The sequence below is a fragment of the Ostrinia furnacalis genome, unplaced genomic scaffold (genome assembly GCF_004193835.3).
Source record: "Ostrinia furnacalis isolate ACB-3 unplaced genomic scaffold, ASM419383v2 OfSCF7606, whole genome shotgun sequence".
Taxonomy (NCBI): Eukaryota; Metazoa; Arthropoda; class Insecta; order Lepidoptera; family Crambidae; genus Ostrinia; species Ostrinia furnacalis.
The window spans coordinates 17,581-39,749 of NW_021137845.1; the positions used below are offsets into that span (position 1 = coordinate 17,581).

The 22,169-nt window shown below is 38.0% G+C and overlaps 1 protein-coding gene across 5 annotated transcripts; it reads left to right on the top strand.

Moving 5' to 3' along the window:
- Window positions 1-74: 74 nt before the first annotated feature.
- LOC114365655 (zinc finger protein 184) lies at window positions 75-20,251 on the top strand. 5 transcript variants are annotated; one of them, XM_028322276.1, is made up of 12 exons: window positions 75-292; window positions 477-648; window positions 934-1,131; window positions 9,573-9,716; window positions 10,100-10,176; window positions 11,502-11,704; window positions 12,265-12,360; window positions 14,491-14,625; window positions 15,378-15,488; window positions 17,178-17,386; window positions 18,911-18,999; window positions 19,817-20,251. In XM_028322276.1, exons 1-12 carry the CDS (start codon window positions 173-175, stop codon window positions 19,865-19,867), a joined length of 1,605 nt encoding a protein of 534 aa, XP_028178077.1. In that variant the 5' UTR covers window positions 75-172; the 3' UTR covers window positions 19,868-20,251. The 5 variants fall into 5 exon arrangements, with proteins under 5 accessions (XP_028178077.1, XP_028178076.1, XP_028178075.1 ...); XM_028322275.1 differs by lacking the exon at window positions 14,491-14,625 and adding an exon at window positions 13,859-13,993 and having other exon boundaries at window positions 76-292; XM_028322274.1 differs by lacking the exon at window positions 17,178-17,386 and adding an exon at window positions 16,123-16,331 and having other exon boundaries at window positions 76-292.
- Window positions 20,252-22,169: the final 1,918 nt, after the last annotated feature.

The following is a 22,169-nucleotide window of genomic DNA, read 5'->3' on the forward strand; positions in this document are numbered from 1 at the left end:
ATCATAATTATTAATAAAATTATCACTTCACGGGATTTATTNGGTGGGCGCAAGCGTTAGTTTTGTGATGTTGGCTAAATTTGCCATATATATCAATTTCCGGTGAGAAAATGCTAAAAATTATTAGGAGTTAAAATCTAATTCTTGGGTGTTTTCTAAGTTTTATATCAAAATGGATTGGCAATTAACTTGTAGAGTTTGCCTGGAAACGGGCGATATGGTTTCCCTGTTCGATTGGGATGAAAATAATCAACAACTCGGCGATAAGTACACCTACTGCTGCGGCATCAAGGTATGGAAAAATTACCACACCAAAATGGTTGCGATGGCCACCCTATAATTTTTTCCTAAGATAATGTTGCTATATTGTTTTATTTTGTAACTATTTGGTGATTTTTTGCTGTCATCCCTATTTGCAAAATTGGGAAAATCTTGTTGATTGACATCTCATGGTCATTTTGAATGTGTATTTTTAGGTGTGTAAAAACGATTCTCTGCCGACGCTGATATGTTTGAATTGCGTAGATAGGCTTACTTTCGCCTATCAGTTCAAGCAGCAATGTTTAACATCGAATACCACTTTGAAAGAGTGTCTTGGGGAGTTCATGAAGAGTAGTGCTGCTGTGAGCTCCACTTCAACATCCAAACGTAAGTTCCTTCATTGAAATACCTTTCTTTGGTCATTGGCTTATGCCTGTTTTCACCATTAATCCCTAATTTTTAAGTGACTCCTATGGTAACACAACAGGAATTTTGTTTTCATAGGGGTCACTTAAAAATTAGGAATTGATGGTGAAAACAGGCAGTACCTTAAATTTAATTGTGTTCTGTATCGAAATTTATAATACTATGAATTATTTACCATCCTTCTCACATAAACTCAAGCCTTACAAAGCATACACTTTGTCTTACAATCTTGTACGCTTATTTCAGCTACAGAAACCGAGACGATCACTATAAAGCAAGAGAATGGCTTACTCTTACAATACGAGCTGCCTGTTGAGCACGATCCTACGGCCACATGGACTAGGACTCTCAACAAGACGCCGAGTAGCTCCGTGGTCACGAAAGCTCCAAAACCGAAGAAGAGGGGCCGTCCGAGGAAATACCCTAATGAACAGGGACAGATCCGTACGTAATTTTTAACACCTTTTCAATAAATGATTTAGTAATAGCTATAATTTTCTACTAAAAATTATTTCAGAATAAAGCTAGTGTTTTAAATTAACTAATTTTAATTAAATTTTCCAGACATTGGATAAAACACTCCTTGACCGTCCTAAATTATAATATGACTTCAAATGCAAATTATCACCTTATCTCTATCAGTCACTATTCCTTAGTTATTGTAATAGGGTAAATCCGCGAAACAGTAAAAAACATATGTTCCGATCGATAAAAAAAAAACTGTTGTAGTTCTGGTAAATTAAACTTCTGAATAACGATTCATACAAGTTTCCACATAAGGCGCCATGATCCATATTGATTAAATACTTCAAGTTATTTCGATAATCAAGAAAACACGCACTAAACGTCATTACCATCACAGTAAAAATACTGACCTTTGCCGTTGTCTTTTAATTTTTTTTACTTTACCTATACACAGACCAGATTTTGATTATAAATTTAAAATGTACATATTTACCGTGACAAAATAACAAAATTATATTAAAATCGTATTAGCCAATAAAATGCAATCATGAATTGAAATATTGTCACGAGAAATCGTCATCGCCATCGCGGCAACATCAAAGGTTGTTTGATGTGGCCGCGACGCGACTTATCCCCGCTTGCGTCCGCGCGTCCCGTTCTTCAGTTCGTTGCGCACAACAGAACAGAGTGCACGTAATATTTACGCAGCTCCGAGACTTTTTAAACCCCGTAAACGAGAGACACTCGCAGTTTGTCATCGGCTCGCGTCATTCCCATTTTGTGCGATTCGGTAAGTTTTATAATATCGATATTTTTCTAATAATTAACACTTTGGAGCATGTGATTACAATAAAAAAATGGCGATATTGAGGTCTCCCAATAGTGGCGACAATTATTTTTATATAATTTTAAAATCGTTTTCGTCATTACCATTAACATCATTACCATCTCATTTGGGCTTATGGTGATGACACTTTGTATATGGTAATGACGACTATGAAAGGTTTCCTAAAATTTCTTATGGGCATGGAGCTGTCACTGTCAAGTGTTAAAATAGGGTGAGGGGGAGGTAAGAGGGTTGCGCGCGGGTGATTTTTTGACAGCTCCATGCGCCAAGTTCATTAAAATAATCGTGTTGTACCTCTTTGGAGGTAAGTGCGTAGGGATGATGATACTAGGGTAGAACCTAAGGGCACCTTCATTTAGCGCGCTTTACGCTATCGTCGGCACCGGCACCGGCACCGACGTCGGCGCGGTGCCGGCCGACGTCGGTGCCGGTGCCGGTGAACGGCGCCGACGTCGTGCCGTCGTGATGTGGACAAGCCCATACTTTTGCATTTAAAATATTAAGGTGCCAGTTACGATCTTTTATTTATTTTGTAAAGCGCGCTAAATGAAGGTGCCCTTAGGTTCTACCCTAGTATCATCATCCCTACGCACTTACCTCCAAAGAGGTACAACACGATTATTTTAATGAACTTGGCGCATGGAGCTGTCAAAAAATCACCCGCGCGCAACCCTCTTACCTCCCCCTCACCCTATTTTAACACTTGACAGTGACAGCTCCATGCCCATAAGAAATTTTAGGAAACCTTTCATAGTCGTCATTACCATATACAAAGTGTCATCACCATAAGCCCAAATGAGATGGTAATGATGTTAATGGTAATGACGAAAACGATTTTAAAATTATATAAAAATAATTGTCGCCACTATTGGGAGACCTCAATATCGCCATTTTTTTATTGTAATCACATGCTCCAAAGTGTTAATTATTAGAAAAATATCGATATTATAAAACTTACCGAATCGCACAAAATGGGAATGACGCGAGCCGATGACAAACTGCGAGTGTCTCTCGTTTACGGGGTTTAAAAAGTCTCGGAGCTGCGTAAATATTACGTGCACTCTGTTCTGTTGTGCGCAACGAACTGAAGAACGGGACGCGCGGACGCAAGCGGGGATAAGTCGCGTCGCGGCCACATCAAACAACCTTTGATGTTGCCGCGATGGCGATGACGATTTCTCGTGACAATATTTCAATTCATGATTGCATTTTATTGGCTAATACGATTTTAATATAATTTTGTTATTTTGTCACGGTAAATATGTACATTTTAAATTTATAATCAAAATCTGGTCTGTGTATAGGTAAAGTAAAAAAAATTAAAAGACAACGGCAAAGGTCAGTATTTTTACTGTGATGGTAATGACGTTTAGTGCGTGTTTTCTTGATTATCGAAATAACTTGAAGTATTTAATCAATATGGATCATGGCGCCTTATGTGGAAACTTGTATGAATCGTTATTCAGAAGTTTAATTTACCAGAACTACAACAGTTTTTTTTTTATCGATCGGAACATATGTTTTTTACTGTTTCGCGGATTTACCCTATTACAATAACTAAGGAATAGTGACTGATAGAGATAAGGTNCAAAATAACAAAATTATATTAAAATCGTATTAGCCAATAAAATGCAATCATGAATTGAAATATTGTCACGAGAAATCGTCATCGCCATCGCGGCAACATCAAAGGTTGTTTGATGTGGCCGCGACGCGACTTATCCCCGCTTGCGTCCGCGCGTCCCGTTCTTCAGTTTGTTGCGCACAACAGAACAGAGTGCACGTAATATTTACGCAGCTCCGAGACTTTTTAAACCCCGTAAACGAGAGACACTCGCAGTTTGTCATCGGCTCGCGTCATTCCCATTTTGTGCGATTCGGTAAGTTTTATAATATCGATATTTTTCTAATAATTAACACTTTGGAGCATGTGATTACAATAAAAAAATGGCGATATTGAGGTCTCCCAATAGTGGCGACAATTATTTTTATATAATTTTAAAATCGTTTTCGTCATTACCATTAACATCATTACCATCTCATTTGGGCTTATGGTGATGACACTTTGTATATGGTAATGACGACTATGAAAGGTTTCCTAAAATTTCTTATGGGCATGGAGCTGTCACTGTCAAGTGTTAAAATAGGGTGAGGGGGAGGTAAGAGGGTTGCGCGTGGGTGATTTTTTGACAGCTCCATGCGCCAAGTTCATTAAAATAATCGTGTTGTACCTCTTTGGAGGTAAGTGCGTAGGGATGATGATACTAGGGTAGAACCTAAGGGCACCTTCATTTAGCGCGCTTTACAAAATAAATAAAAGATCGTAACTGGCACCTTAATATTTTAAATGCAAAAGTATGGGCTTGTCCACATCACGACGGCACGACGTCGGCGCCGTTCACCGGCACCGGCACCGACGTCGGCCGGCACCGCGCCGACGTCGGTGCCGGTGCCGGTGCCGACGATAGCGTAAAGCGCGCTAAATGAAGGTGCCCTTAGGTTCTACCCTAGTATCATCATCCCTACGCACTTACCTCCAAAGAGGTACAACACGATTATTTTAATGAACTTGGCGCATGGAGCTGTCAAAAAATCACCCGCGCGCAACCCTCTTACCTCCCCCTCACCCTATTTTAACACTTGACAGTGANCATTCACCGTTCACCGGCACCGGCACGACATCGGCGCGGTGCCGGCCGACGTCGGTGCCGGTGCCGGTGAACGGCGCCGACGTCGTGCCGTCGTCATGTGGACAAGCACTATATCTGTTACATTCCACGCTTCAACCGTTGAACCGATTTGAATGAAATTTGATATGGAACTATAGAGGTGATTTCAGACCTGAGAAAGGACATAGGCTACTGTACTACGGGAAAATCGGATGAAACTGCAGGGGAAAAAGCTAGTTCGTTCATAAACGTAACCCACAACTATGTTTTATTTTCAATAAAAGCTTATTTAGCTANCCTTATTACCTATTTATTAAAATCCGTACATTCAATTCCCTTCTTAAATCCTGTACATCTCACACGTATAATTATATATACTTTTTATTATAAACAATAGTTATCGTATTGTTGAGTTCACAACTTACGTTAGCGTATTTGGTTGCAGATCATATTAAACAAGATGAAGCTGCAGTATTATATATTAAAAATAGAGACAAATCGTCATTATGTGGATCCCAAATATTTTTTGAGTATCATAGAAAATTTCTGTCCAGTTTTTGCGACTTATGATGGCGGAATCTGCCTTGCTTTATGCGAAGACTTTGATATGAAGTTATATAAATACTTTGATGTCAATAATTTAACTGAGTTTTTCGCATACATAACAAGTTATCTGATCGTGAGCAAATAATGGACTTATATGAAATCGTGAGAAGCCACGGTCAAGTAATAATAAACAATTCGAAGAAATGGAATGTGGTTCCATGAACAGAAAACTGCAAATTCTGCAATTTTTTTAATATTTTTATAATTAAAGTATTATTATCAAAGTTACTAAGTAAAGACCAAGATCAACGAAAATCTATTGTTGAGATATCCCAATCCCAACTAATATTATAAATGCGAAAGTAACTCTGTCTGTCTGTCTGTCTGTCTGTCTATCTGTCTGTCTGTCTGTCTGTCTGTCTGTCTGTTACGCTTTCCCGCTTAAACCTCGCAACCGATTTTGATGCAATTTGGCATAGAGATAGTTTGAGTCCCGGGAAAGAACATAGGATAGTTTTTATCCCGGTTTTTGAAACAGGGACGCGCGCGATAAAGTTTTTCTGTGACAGACAAAATTCCACGCGGGCGAAGCCGCGGGCGGAAAGCTAGTTGAATATAAATAATATATTATAATAAGGATAATTTTATGGAACAAGAGTTGATTTTAAGCAATGACTATGGTGTAAACTAACATAATATTAAGGAGACTAGTTATGAAGGTACCCACAAAGCAGTATGTGGTGTACCCAATAAGTTAGTTATATTTTAGTTTAAACTGAAATGACTGTCTAGTTACCAAATAGTAATTATTTATATAACCAATATTGTTATTTTTAGGGATTACTGCAGTCATGCCCAGGAAACAAAAACCCAAAATCAAACGGGCAGAAAAACAAAGTGTACAGAAAAATTAAATATGCAGATATTAAACAAGATCCAGTTTTATATGACTTAGAGAGAGAAAAGGAAAGAAAAAGATATCAGGAAAGGAAAAAAAAGAAACAAATCAAAAGTATCGACGAAGAATCTCCCCGTGATCAACGAGAAAGACGTAAAAAATGGCGAGAAGCTTCTCGAAAATATAGACAGACAAAAAAAGAAGACAAAATGCGCCCTATTCCTGTACCTGAATTGATTTTGGTAGACCAAGCAACAACAAGTAAAGAGCACCAGGCTGAAATTCATGTTACAAGTGACAGTCAACAACCAGTTAACAATCCATTGGGACCTTCGGAGTCAACAGTGAATATACGAAGAATAAAGCACATTGAAAGGAAAAAAGAATGCACCTGATGCGAATAATACAAAATCTTCAAAAAGAAAACAAAATGTTACGCAAAAAATTACAAAAACAGGACAAAGAAAAAAATCACCCAAAAAATGTTAACATGATATCTAAAAAAATTCTCATAAAAAAGCTCAAGAGAAAAAAAAAGAAGACTCAAAACTGATGAAATTGATAAAAAAAGTACGAGAATTTTATCAGGATGATCTGAATAGCACACTTGCTGCAGGGAAGAAACAATATGTTACGAAGTTAAAAGTACAAAAACAAAAACGGTACATGACATGCACTCAAAAAGCGTTACACAAAAAATTCATGGCCAAATATAACGTGACAGTCAGTTACAGTTTCTTTTGTAAGCATAAACCATTTTGGGTTTTGAAACCAAGAGACTCTCAACGCGAAACATGCTTATGCATGATTCATGAAAATTTTAATCTGAAGGTTCAAGCTCTCAAGACACATTCTATATTGGACGAAACAGGTTCTGAAGATTTGATAACTAGCCTATGTTGCTCAAAATATGACGAACAATGCTTAAAAAGGGAGTGTGAGTCATGTAAAAGTAAATCATTACAAGTGAAAGAGTTTTCCAATGATCAGGAAATTACTTATTATAAATGGACACGTACAAGAGAAAGTATAAAGACAAAGCAAGGTCAGAAAATTGTTACTACGACTAAAAAAGAATCGGTATTAGCTAAACCAACAGAAGTGATCAATGATTTACATGAAAGTATACCAAAATTCTTAGAGCATTGCTATGCTATTCATAACCAATATTGCAACATGAAACTCCTAAAAGATTCATTACCCGTTAACTGTGCAGTTATCCACGCAGACTTTTCCGAAAATTACGGTCTGAAATTTAAAAATGAAGTGCAATCAATGCACTATGGTGGAAATCGCAAGGAAGTATGCCTTCACACAGCCGTAATATACAATTTTGATTTCCATGTTAGTGCAACCAAACCAACATCAATTTGTACTGCGAGTTCTTGTCTGAGACACGATAGTCCAGCTATATGGGCACACATCATACCACTGATCGAAAGAGCTCTCATAGATAATCCTTTCATAGACACTTTACATTTTCAGACAGACTCTCCAGTCACACAGTACCGTAATAAATACATTTTTTACATGATTTCCCAACTTCACCACGAATTTCCACAAGTAACCACAATTACTTGGAATTACTCTGAGGCCGGACATGGCAAAGGAGCCCCGGACGGTGTAGGAGCTACAATAAAAAGGACTGTGGATTCCTGTGTTAATCACGGTGAAGATGTGGGTACATATGACAAGTTCTTGCGTTTGGTTAAAGAAAATGTAAAAAACGTCGTCATGTTTGATGTGCCTGAGGAAAATATAGCCAAGAGAGAAAGTGCAATGCCAAAGAATTTACCGACATTTAGAGGCACCTTCGATGTACACCAAGTGTTATGGAGAAAAGATGTTGTGAACCTAACATTTCGCAAATTGAGTTGTTTTGAATGTGACTGTGGAGTCATATGTACTCACGGAAAACATCTAGGTTTTCTAAAAATGTCACAATATCATGAAGCTTCCTCCGTTGATGACAACCAAGTGGTTCCCCTGAGTGTCACCAAAAGACAAAGTTCCTTACTGACTGATATCACCAATAGGTTTGAAGATTCTGACATCAATATGATTTCTATCACTGCTAATCCTTCAAAGATAAGAATCCTCTCCAACAAACGCTTAGTCGTTTCGAAGACTGAAAACAACAATATTTAAGTTTCAAATTGTAAAGTTCTCTAGATTATTAACTCTTGTTTATCGAAAGACTGTTTTCTTATTATAGAAATCAAAACTGTGATTTAAAGCCATAGCGTTTAATATTAAGATAAAAAAGTAAATTCGAGCTTATTGTCAAAATAATAAGTTGTTATTAGTTAAAAAAATATTTTTAAAATTTTCTTGTATGTTAATTTTTATCAATGGATGTCCATTTATTTTGACACACTGTACCTACATGTAAGTTTAGATATAGTAAAGTCCTTGTCCACATCACGACGGCACGACGTCGGCGCCGTTCACCAGCGTCGGCACCGTCGTCGTTCACGGTCACGTACCAGCTTGAACGGTGCCGACGTCGTGCCGTCGTGATGTGGACAATCCATTACTCTCTTGCTTATCGAATGACTTGTTTTCTATTTTAGTTATAAAAATCAAGACTGTGATTTAAAGCCATACCAATCAATATATTATAAAAAACAAATTTAAGATTTGTTTTCAAATGAGAAGATTTTTTATTACTTTACGAGAAGACGTTTTTTTTTTAAATTTATTGTATGTTGACTATTGTGTAAGTCTAAGTAAGAGCACCTAGGCATATTTTGCAATCAAAATCCTCATTGGTTTAAATATATTTTCTTCTGATTCTGAATAATAAATATTAGGAACGTAAAAAAATTTTCGTATTGTTCCAAATTCAATAAAAACATTAAAATATTGAATACATTTATTTTCATTTCCAACCCATTCTTTAATAGGTACGTGCTTAGCTAGGAAAATAACATAGAAAAAGTTGGTGTTTAGCTAAACAATTATATTTCGTCATCACCATTAACATAAGATCATTACCATTTTAATAAAATCATTACCATTAGGAAAACGTCATTACCATTTTGTGAAAAAATATTTGGACGCTTGTTACTTCTAAAATCACGATTGAATCTAAGGGCCTCACACTGATCTAAAAAGCTTATTGCTTAACCTTTCAGTTTAAGCTAGTTTGCACGCATCCCTGTTAAGTTTTTCAAAAAACGTAAAATAAATCCCGCGGAATAAAATCGGCGGATCTACCCAATAGCAATGCTATTTTAAATTCATTATAGATCTATCTATATCGATCAACATGGAAAGCATTAGGGGAGGCCTATGTTCAGCAGTGGACGTCCTATGGCTGACATGATGATGATGATGATGATAGATCTATCTATATCTAATAACTCAACGTCACACCCTCAAGTGTCCAATGACAGGAATTTTACCCTACTTTAGAACTAGAGGCTGAATATGCATTATCATAAATAATACCTTGCAGATCTATCACCCTACCAGAGGAAGAAACCGAGGGAGCCGGTGAAAGAGCCTGAATCGTTGACTACGATGATTGCAAGCGGCACATTGGCCATAGAGGCCATTAAAGAAGAGCCGTTGGAGGATGAGCAGCAACATTTGGGAGATGGTATGACAAATTTAAATCATTTATTTCAGAAATGAAGCCACGATAGCCGAACGGTGAAGGGGTCGGACTGGCCGACTCGTGATCCGGGGAATGCGGGTTCGGTTCCTGCCGGCGCTCGACTATTATTAGTGGTGAGCTCACTCGTGATACAAGCATATTTAGCTTAGAACGAGAGGCTAACGGGACTTTTAAAAAACAAAATCTGTTTCCAAAGTGCTCATAACACATAGTTATTAACTTGTAACATTTCTATTTCTTCGGACACTTTTTCTCAGTATCAGTGCTGAAGCAAAGCCTGACAAATAACTAAGTTACGAGTGTTCAATATTAGCAATAAAACAAAATGTTTTGTTATACAATTTAGAATCGCAATGTTGTTACAGATTTTGCTGACGATGATCCAGAATTTAACCCAGAGAGTGAAGAAAATGAATCTGAAGCAGAGGTTGTTGAGAAAGTGGTAAGTTATGTAGTTAAGATGTTAAAAAATATTATCTTCCTAGCGGCCGCCCGCGACTTCGTACGCGTGGACCCCGTTTTACACCTTTTGGGGTTGAATTTTTCAAAATCCTGTTTTAGTGAGCACTTACGTTCTAAAAAGAACCCCCATGCAAAATTTTAGACTCCTAGCACTTGTAGTTTCTGAGTTAGAAGAACATAACTGTCACCTAATGAGGATCATTTCGATTTTTAGCTGTGAATGCAGATTTATAGGGCTAAGAAATCCTTAATACACAGTGCAAAAATTTTTGTTCTACGACAAAAATTGACGAAGTTATGGCCAAATTACTAAAAAAGTTCACTGACCGCCCGGCGCGGGGACGATGACGTCATTATATCCGATCCGAACGCTGCCGACGTACTGCGTGGATAGAAAATATTTTTTTCTGGCCAAATTATCAGTTTTAGAGAAAAACTTGTAATGACATTTATTCATCAGAATAAAGTAAGCTATCGATAGGTAATTTTTAAAAATAGAAATTGTGAAAAATAACGCAAAAAATCCATACGCTCATACGATTCAATGGCACGCAGAGACGCGATTGGGGTCTCCGCGGTGGTATATTTGGCGATTTATTCAAATAAAGTGTACATAAGTGTTGTTAGAGTCATATCTTCTTCCAAGTAAAATATAAAAATGTATAAGTATTAATTTATTTACTTCTAACAATAAGGTATAACTTCTAACAATAAGACATTGCTATGAAAATCATTTCGATGTATCTAGAATATTAGCTCAATGTTGATTTAGTCGATTTTCTCCTGATGGGAACATGTAAGACAAAAATAAAATTTCCAATATTACAGACCTTCTAGAGCAGATGCCGCGAAAACTATACAAGATATAGAAAAACTTGACTATCTCACCTGTAGCAAATTAAATAAGCTTTTTTTGGTTCATAGTAGTCATGTCACTAGGACGCATAGTTTCCGAGGATTAAGCGAAAAACCGAAAAGTGGTACCTTTAAACCCCCCTCTCCCCGGCGGCTCAAGGGCTAAGGGCGGGGACTTTTGATATGTTCAGTGAACATTGTTCACCTCCTAACTAGTCTAAATAAAGTCCCGAAGTCAAAAATTGTGTTCCACGGATTTCCATCTATAATGCTTTATTGACTGGACTATCAGTGTTTTGTTGTCGTTGAAGTTTTGTTACATGAATAAGGCTACAGGACTGTTAACACAATTTTTAACAGACTTCTGTTAACGAAGCACGATCAAAAGGCTTTGGTCTCTGAATTCATTATTTCAATTTTTATCTCAACGATAACTGATTGATTTTACAGCAACCTGCCCCCAAGAAACGCGGTCGACCTCGCAAAGTCCAAATCCAAGACAAACCAGAAAAATCCAAGGAGGATGACGGTGAGGACGTGCTATTAAAAGAAACTATACTCGCGTTCTCAGAACCCATACCGGAGCACATACTCAACCCTCAGCCGAAGAAAAAGAAGTATGCCAAGAGGAAGAAATATGTCTATGAGAAGACGTAAGTTTTTGTTATACCTATTAGCCTAGGCGCAGACCATTGACTTTTAGTTGGCCGATAGTTGGGCCGGGCTGTAAATCAAGTGCGCATATCACACCGATATGGTATCGGCCGATTCTTCATATAAATTAGAATCGGGCCCAACTATCGCCCAACTAAAAATTGGTGGTCTGCGCCTAGGCTTACTATTGTAATTTCTGTAATTAAATTCTGTGTAGTACTTTTAAAGGAAAAGCAGTAGCATCATAAAAGCAAATTCTTCGTTAAGAGGATTTCTTTATTGTTACAGTAATTGATTTTAAAGCTCCGAAAATCACTCATTAAAAATAATTTAATTGTAAAATTCTTGGATGTTGTTTTTGTCTTTTGTCTCGGCCACTTATAAAACAATGTTCAGTTTATACAGGGTGTTCAAGAATGGCTAAAGCAATTTCTACAGAAGACATCTGGCCATAGACTATTTATGCATATTACAACTTTTATTACCTGACATACATTTTTATTCATAAGTGCCAATAGTGGTCTAAATTGAATAAAATATTTTCGATTTTGATTTCTAGGCACACTTGTGAGACATGTGGCTCTTCGTTCACATCCAACGCCTCGCTGCAGGCTCACATTCGCCGACATCTCGGCATCAAGCCTTTTGTGTGCAGGTAAGCTGTTACTGTGATCTGTTAGCATTAGATCAGTGGTTCTTAACCTTTAAGTCTAGAGGGACCATTTTACCAAATTTCTGTCTTGTCAGGGACCACCTCATAGCCGGTCAAAACCAGTTTGACTGCAAAAATCAGTTAAAAGTGGTTTTAACCAAGGTGTACAAGTGCACTTCGTGGACCACTTGGAATGTCTCCAGGGACCACCAGTGGTCCGCGGACCACCGGTTAAGAACCACTGCATTGGATAAAGGCTGGGTTGCACCATCTTACTTTAAAGCTTCAACCACACTAACAAAGCGATTATTGGCCAATGACAGGTCGCGCGGACTGTCATGGGTCGTGCGACCTGTCATTGGCCTATGATCGCACCGGCGATGGCGATCTGCACGCTTTGGTGTGGCTGAAGCATAGCTTAACAAACGTCAGAAATCTGTAAAACTTCATACAAAAACCACCGGCTATCGTTATAGTTACGGTCAAAGTTAGGTGGTGCAACTCACCCTTAAAGTTCTTTATATTCTATAAATAATAAAAATTAATTCTCAAAGTTTTTAACCCTTTTTAGTTGCAGGATTTAAGATTTACAATTAAGTTCTAAAATAGTGCTTTTCAAATCTCAGTATAATTTAACTTTTACTTTTTTACTATTAAATGATAATCAAGTTAAAGTCAGTGAATTTCAATATTTAAACCAACTAAAAACTTAAATTCCTTTCATAATTCGAGACATGGGTGCGGGTCGGGGCATGTTGATAAAATGTTAGTACATTTCATAAATGGTACACTGTCAATTGAATCTTATATTTAATGTATCAAGAGTGATATTAAATTGTTGAATCACCTGTCCCCATGTCGCAAATAATGATGGTTGCCACATATTTGTGTTGACATTTTGAGCTTTTTTTTCAATAACCATGTTCAAAACGCACCCGCACCCATGAATCGAAACAAAACAAAGTAGGTAAAAACCGTTCTTTTTAAATAATTTTGCATTTATTTAATGTAATATTTATTCGAAATAGTTATACGCAAGGGATACTACGTCCTAACAATAGTTCAAGAAGTAAAATCTTATAAAAACCTATCATGATACCGTGAGTTAATTCAGGATAACACCATCTATGAATGAACATTACAACTAATCTTCATAAAACCTACCATAATGCAAAGTGCATTACATTGTCTTTTTGTCTTAGAATAAACTAGCGTAGTATAACTTAGCGCGTTATTTTAACTGACTAGTCTTATTTATTTAAGCCTTTATGCCATATAATTGGTACATAAGGCTAACTTAACGCCATAAAGGCATTCTCTGCTTACCTTCAAATTTACCTTAAAATCTCTAATTTTCAACTGTAGTATACCTTATACCTAATAAATAAAATAAAATAATTAAAAAAAATAAGCTTACCTTCAAATTTACCTTAAAATCTCAAATTTTCAACTTAAATAAAAAAATCTACGGAGGGTAGTAAAACATTCCGCGTTCTTCCAGCGTGTGTGGGTACTCGTGCGTTCTGAACATGGAACTCCGGCGGCACATGATGCGACACACCGGTCAACGACCCTACAAGTGCCGCGTGTGCGAACGACGCTTCGGCGACTTCGGTTCCCGACAGAAGCACGAAAGGCGAGTGTTTTTGTGGCGAGACTATGTAGATGATGTTTTTTTACGAGCAGACAGCATCAGTTTTTAAAAAGCTCACGTAAAGCCGGGTCTCCAGTGCGTTTTGCCCTATACAATCAACAAAAACATGTCAACGTTTAACAAAATTGCCTGCAAAAAATGTTGAATGTTGACATGATTTTGTTGTGTAGGGCAAAACGCGCGCTGGAGATCCGGCTAACGCCATAATTTGATCAACTCGTGGAGCCCTAAGTGGTTGCACGAGAACGCGGTAACAAGAGTTCAATATGCGCCTGCTTGTATGAAAGCGTCATGGGCATAGATTCTTACACAAACCTTTCAGATGTTCCAAAAATCGCAGTGTCATATCACGTCGCGTTACTAACAGGTATTTGGTATGTGGCAACCATTATTAATCCACTCTAAACTGGTTTACTTACGGCAACCACCACTCTAACCCTAGGCTTGTTAACTTAAACGTAACGTTAACGTGTCGCCAGCGTGTGTGGTTACGCGTGCGTCATGAATGAGGCGTTGAAGCGACACATGTTACGTCACACGGGCGAGCGGCCTTACAAGTGCCGCGTGTGTGAACGCCGCTTCGGGGACTATGGCACGAGGCAGAAGCATGAGAGGTAAGAAAGAGGTAGTATGAGGCAGAAGCTAGATAAGATAAGATGAGATAAGATAAATTTATTGAATAAAAACTTAGCCTAAATACAAGAAACTTAAATGGGACTATGAAATTATTTGGTTAGTAACAATATGTTAATAGAGGTAGCTTGAGGCAGAAGCTAGAGGTAACATGAGGCAGATGCACTAGACTTAGGAGAATAAGAGGTAGGTAACACAGTGTGTGAACGCTGCTTCGGAGACTATGGCACGAGGCAGAAGCATGAGAGGTAAGAGAATGAGGTAACAAGAGGCAGAAGCTAGAGGTATCATGAGGCAGAATCACTAGACTTAAAGAGTAAGAGAAGTAACACGAGGCGACACAGGAAAACATAGAGAAAGAGGTAACACGAGGCAGAAGTAAGAGAGGTAAGAAAACAGGATATGGATAAGTCTTTTCTCAAACAAAACTAATACCAGCCACTGGCTGTGATTTTACTATCTTCTTATTACATTTTTGCTTTTAATTGGATAATAGACACCATTAACTAATAGTTTGTCCTAACCAACAAACACGTGATTCAAATAAAGAAGAATCAGATGTATTTCAACAAAATTCTATTACACTTCTACCTTACTTTCTAAGTAAGGTGATATCACTCAGGTGAATAAAGTAGAATAATCCCTTTAAACAATACTGAATTTTTTTTTTACTACTATTCTTCTCACCAACCTTTACTTTTTTAGTATTAAAACCAATTATATTGGACCACAGGTTACACATGGGTCTTCGGCCATACCAGTGTTCGGTGTGCGGCAAGTCGTTCACGTATTCGTACGTGCTCGCCAACCATATGCTCACTCACACTGGGGAGAAGAAATACTCGTGAGTATATTGTTTTTAATTACATAACACTTCTATTTATACACAATGGCATATAATGGTAATCGCTGGTTTTTTTTTATATTCGGTTTAAAGATTAAATTATACAAGTGACTTTATGTAGGTGCTTAAAACTTTGAAGAGCTCGTAAAAGGTACAGCTGATACAGAAAGCACGTCAATTCCGACTACGTAAGACGTTAGCGTATACTATTATTCAAATCTTTGCTTGTCTTGATGGCTTCAACTCTCGTTGCACTACTTATAAAAACGCGAGTCTCCCATAATTTAAGACCATAATAATGTTTTTTTTTCAAATGTGTTTTCTTAAACAAATAATGTTAAATAAGTTGCTGAATATCAAAATCCCGTAGGTCCATGCTAAGTGAATCACGGGAATCGCGACAGTTTTATTATCATCATTATCATAAAAGTGTGAATATGAGGAAGAAATGTGACAGCCTAGGCGCAGCGCAAGAATCGGCCGATACCAAATCGTTGTAATGTGCGCACTTTCATACATGCCCATACTGATTAACAGCCCGATCCAATTAACTATCGGCCAACTAAAATTCGGTGGCCTATGCTTACAGGGATTTCATCGACTCAAATGGTGTAATTTCAATATCTCTCCCCAGTTGCGGCCCATGCAACAAGAAGTTCACCAAAGCCCACCATCTCAAATACCATAACAAGGTGCATCATAAGGAGCTTTACATCCAGCAGCAGTTGGAAATGCAAGCCAAGAAGATGCGTCAACAGATGAACGCCACCGGACTGTCCGGAGTGCTGTCCGGACAGATTGTGGACGGGACCTTGCAGCTGGCACATCACGCGCCGTCCGAAGGTAAATAGGTTCATAGGATCTTCATTCAAACTGTCCGGAGTATTGTCCGGATCCGGACAGATTATGGACGGAACCTCACAGTCGGCCTATCACGTCGTTCGAAGGTAAATAGGCAACGAGATCTATTTCTTTTTTTTACTAACACTGTCCGGAACTCTGTCCGGATCCAGACGCCTGAAGTACCACAACAAGGTGCATCAACAAGGCACAGTACCGATCACTGACGTATGTAAACGAAACTATGCTCAACTCTGAGACAAACTAAATTACACCATATTGTTGACGAAATTGAGTTGACATTTTTAGGGTTCCGTAGCCAAAATGGCAAAAACGGAACCCTTATAGTTTCGTCATGTCCGTCTGTCCGTCTGTCCGTCTGTCCGTCTGTCCGTCTGTCCGTCTGTCACAGCCGATTTACTCGGAAACTATAAGTACTACAGTGATGAAATTTGATGGGAATATGTGTTGTATGAACCGCTACAAAATTATGACACTAAATAGTAAAAAAAAGAATTGGGGGTGGGNAAGTAATATTTAATCCAAAAAACATCCTTTGCTGACATAGGTCTCACCCAATGATTCGTAAGAACGTATTCACAAACATGACTATGAGGTCTCGCAGTGCGCGTGGACGCACAGGGTGACACATGAACCAATCACAGAGGCTCTATTCAACGCTGTGCGTTCGATCTGCTGTTTCACTTAAGCAAGTATCGTTTGTGAATACGGGCGTTAGATTCGCCGGTTGATAGCGGCCTGCATCCAGCGCCTTCCATGATGTGAATTTAGAAAATTTTGTTTTGAATTAATTGGTAAATGGGTAATAATCTCAATATCTCCCCCCAGTTGCGGCCCATGCAACAAGAAGTTCACCAAAGCCCACCATCTCAAATACCACAACAAGGTGCATCATAAGGAGCTTTACATCCAGCAGCAGTTGGAAATGCAAGCCAAGAAGATGCGTCAACAGATGAACGCCACCGGACTGTCCGGAGTGCTGTCCGGACAGATTGTGGACGGGACCTTGCAGCTGGCACATCACGCGCCTTCCGAAGGTAAATAGGTTGCGAGATCTTGTTTCTTTTAGCAGAGTCCGGAAACTGTCCGGATCCGGACATCTCAAGTACCACAACAAAGTGCACCACAAGGAGCTATACATACAACAGCAGCTGGAGATGCAAGCCAAGAAGATGCGTCAGCAGATGAACGCCACTGGACTGTCCGGAGTGCTGTCCGGACAGATTGTGGACGGGACCTTGCAGCTGGCACATCACGCGCCTCCCGAAGGTAAATAGGTTGCGAGATTTGTTTCTTTTTAGCATTAAAAGAGTCCGGAAACTGTCCGGATCCGGACACCTGAAGTACCACAACAAGGTGCATCACAAGGAGCTACACATACAACAGCAGCTGGAGATGCAAGCCAAGAAGATGCGTCAGCAGATGAACGCCACCGGACTGTCCGGAGTGCTGTCCGGACAGATTGTGGACGGGACTTTGCAGCTGGCACATCACGCGCCGTCCGAAGGTAAATAGGTTCATAGGATCCAATAGGATCTTCATTCAAACTGTCCGGAGTATTGTCCGGTCCGGACAGATTATGGACGGAACCTCACAGTCGGCCTATCACGTCGTTCGAGGGTAAATAGGCAACGAGATCTATTTCTTTTTTTTACTAACACTGTCCGGAACTCTGTCCGGATCCAGACGCCTGAAGTACCACAACAAGGTGCATCAACATGGCACAGTACCGATCACTGACGTATGTAAACGAAACTATGCTCAACTCTGAGACAAACTAAATTACACCATATTGTTGACGAAATTGAGTTGACATTTTTTTAAATACCTTCGCAAACCATTTTGCGAAAACCTTTTTCCCTGTCACTGGCTATGTGCATCCAATTTTTCCCTGCCTTGTTTGTTATGTTTTCTTCGGCAACCCCATCTTTTCTTCGGCGGTCCTACGTTTCTTTTGCCTTTTGGGCCTTATCATTTTGTTGTTTGATAGGTCCATCTTGCTAAGGTCCTGCCCAGTTCCACTTATGTTTTAGGCTAAATTGAAGAGGGTCTGATAATTTAGTTTTCGTACGGATGTTTTTGTTTCTTGTTTTTTAAACGACTTCAATAAAAACCGGCCAAGTGCGTGTCGGACTCACGCACAAAGGGTTCCGTACCATTGATTTATGAAATTATTTTTTTTTGTATGAAAGATTACGCGGTTTTCGATTTACGAGGTATTAAAAAAAAACTACTTACTAGACTTCGTTCAAAACAATTTTCGTTGGTAGTTTTTATAGTAATGAACATCATAATAATATTATGTTTATTTTTTATTTTCTTATTTTAGAAGACACAGACACAGTTCACAGAATACATCTACCTACCAAGTTTCAACAGTATAGCTATTATAGTTTCGGAAAAAAATGGCTGTGACATACGGACGGACAGACAGACAGACATGACGAATCTATAAGGGTTCCGTTTTTTGCCATTTGGCTACGGAGCCCTAAAAAGGAGGAGGTTTTCAATTCTCAGTTTTATAAAGGTGGTTTTGGTTTAATTGTGTAAATCCACGGCAGATGGCGAGCAAGATGCCCAGATGCAAGTGGTGGAGCACCTGGAAGACGCCGACAAGGAGACCGACCGCGCCGTGGCCGACATGCAAGCGGTAATAACATGCTAACATTATTATCATAACACTCTATTTTCATTTTATACACATAATACATCAAAGAAAGAAAGAAAAATTATATATGGCAACAAAAGACATACACATTACTCATACTATAAGGCCCAGAACACACGGTGAAACGCATTGCAACGAAACTGCAACTTCTAGTTACTTTTGAGTTGCATCTAAGTTTCTGCCATAGATTCCGTTGAGAGACCACACATGACGCGACCATTTCAAACCGGTTTCAAACTGGTGTGTTCTGGGCCTAACAATAAAGTTAATAGAGCAACTTCTTCTTTTCGTGTCGACTACAAACCTACACAGTGTCAGCCCAAAACACCGCCACAAGAGTGGCGTTGTCAGCAGCACTCATCAAATTCTGAGTGCAGTTGCTTGGGTACTCAGGGCACGACATCAGCAATAGAGCAACTACCACGATCGAACGAAATCGATTTTGAAATAGTCGATGATGAAAATATTCCTAAGATTCTTTTGGTTTCACTGTTTTGTACATTAATCAATCTCTGAACCAGGCACCAAGTTTCTGAAGCACACGATTTCACTGAAAAAATGAGTGAAAAAATCTCAAGAGTTTCAATTTTCAGTGTACCAATGAGTGCTAAGTTGCTAACGAACTGTCAAATTGTTGCAAAAAACGGTTCTGTTATGTTATGTTACGACGCACCACGCATCTCTTTTTATCACACTGTTGAAGCTAGTGACATCTCTCTCGCTCATTCCTTTCTTGCTCTATTTCGCTAGGTATATTAACTTTATAGTTCAGAGTAATTAAAACTTGTCGTTTTTACAGGGGGTGTTGAACGCAGAGTTTTGTATAGAAGACGACGATAGCAAATGTTAAATCCATAAATGGATATTATAATAATTATGAACTAATAACGTTGGTATAATCAAACATGTCACTGTATAGTCACTCATGTTCGTAGTTAGGGTTCAGTATAAAAATAGGGAGTCTGATTGGGAATTATGTAATTGTAAACCAAATTCATAATAATTATACATAATCGATGTTCTATGTTAACTGAAAACATTTTAAAATAATGTACGCTTTTAATCAACTATCTTTCTTTGTTATCTATACCTGTAATTTTAAACTTTTATAGTTATTTAACTAGAAAATAAATAAAAAATGTATTAAACCCCAATCAGTCGCCCTTCACATTGTAAGAAGGAATTTGGAAAACAGTATATTTACATTAGAAAATGTAATTCACTTTCATAGTATTAGGAAACCAAACATGACTGTTCCTTATATTGTAATTATTTTGTATTTAAGATATTAAATAAAATCATGTAATGAACACGCGTGTTTTAATCATTTTACCTGCCACTATAACACACACACTTGCACTTCTTACATTGCATACTAATCTCATACAACTGATAGATACTAAAGAGCGAATATTAATCAAATTAAATTCTCCTAAGATATACCTTTCTTATAATAACACGCATTACGAAAGATAGTTAAACGGTAGTAACATTCTTATTAAGGTAGTAACTATGAGAATTAACAAGAAAAATAACAATATTGAGGCATCATTCATGACTTCTATTTAAACACTAGCTGACCCGGCGAACTTTGTTCCGCCTTAATGGCAATAAATAAGCAGATTTTTTTTTTATTTCGAACGGGATTAAAAGTATCCTATGTCCTTCTCCTGGCTCTAAACTACCTCCCTGACAATTTTCAGCTAAATCGGTTCAGCCGTTCTTGAGTTATAAGTGGAGTAACTAACACGACTTTCTTTTATATATGTTACGGCTAAAGATAGTTGTGAACATAAACTTAAGATTAGCCGGCTAAACTTAAGTTTATCTTCGTGAAGCAGCTAATGTTCGATAACATGTTAGTTTGCATCGTGGTATTCCATCTTTAGCCGGCTAATGTGCACATTAGCCAAAACGAAACGGCTAAAACTATATTCGATGGGCGCGCCAGGCCGGCGGAGGGCTTGAGGGGACGGTGGGGAGACAACGCGTGCGCAGTTTTATTTTGTTATATTTTGTAATTTTAAATACCTTCAGAAGATTATGTAATGACCAAATGGTTTATCTTATTATTTTATTTAAATGATTAGGTAGATATTGTTGTAAGTAATTAATATTTTGTTATTGTAATAATTGTAATTTTGAATACCTACATAGGTACATAAAAGTATGTGTAATGAAATTACGGGACTATTCCCACCTCTCGTTCCCACCACTGCAACTCCTGTGTAGCCAGGATCTACAGCTTATTTTTTAATAAAGTTTTCGTGTCAAAATAGTAAACATTATTACATTGTTTCCTTTTCCATTTCCTTCTACATTTTTAGCCAAGGGCCTGCGGTTACACTTAAGTTTAGCCGGCTAAAGATAGAAGAAACTAACATTAACACCTCGTCGAAGATAAACTTAAGTTTAGCCGGCTAATCTTAAGTTTATGTCCACACCTATCTTTAGCCGTAACATATATATAGATTTCAATGGTGTATGATGGTCATAATAACTGATAGTCATATTACCCTCTATTATTCACGAAAATTATTGAAAAAAATCAGGTCCACGTATGGTTGCGTTATAAAAACTCGAAATACCTACTTATTTTACACTTAAGGAGAAAGGATAAAAATAATAATATTATCCACGGTCACAGAATAAGTAATAGTACAGGTACAGAAGGATTACTCCGCACGACGATTTAAGTAAATGCGAGTCTTGCTGCGACGCGATACAGTGGAATTCAGCTCGCACAGCACTACGTACCTACAATTTTATTCACCTACAAGTTTTGTCTCATTCTATCGCGTGCCTCTGAACTCTTCTTACGCTGTTAGGGTTGCTGTCTAGTGAAAAAATAATTAGTCTACTTACTTATTTGTAATGAGGTACGTATGTAGGTAAGTAAAAATAACATTTCAAATATACCTAATTAGGATTAAAAAAACTTGTTCTATTACAATGTTTTCATTCATACCTATTTTAACATAAGACAGATAAATTAAACATACTATTACAGAAAAAAAAAAGAATCCTATACTATCCTATGAATTTTATTATTGATTACCTACATGNCTAAGTTTTATGATTATACAAGACTTAGAAGTGCGTGTAATTCAGATTCTAAGATTCCATTACATAGTTAGTTACATACACGACGA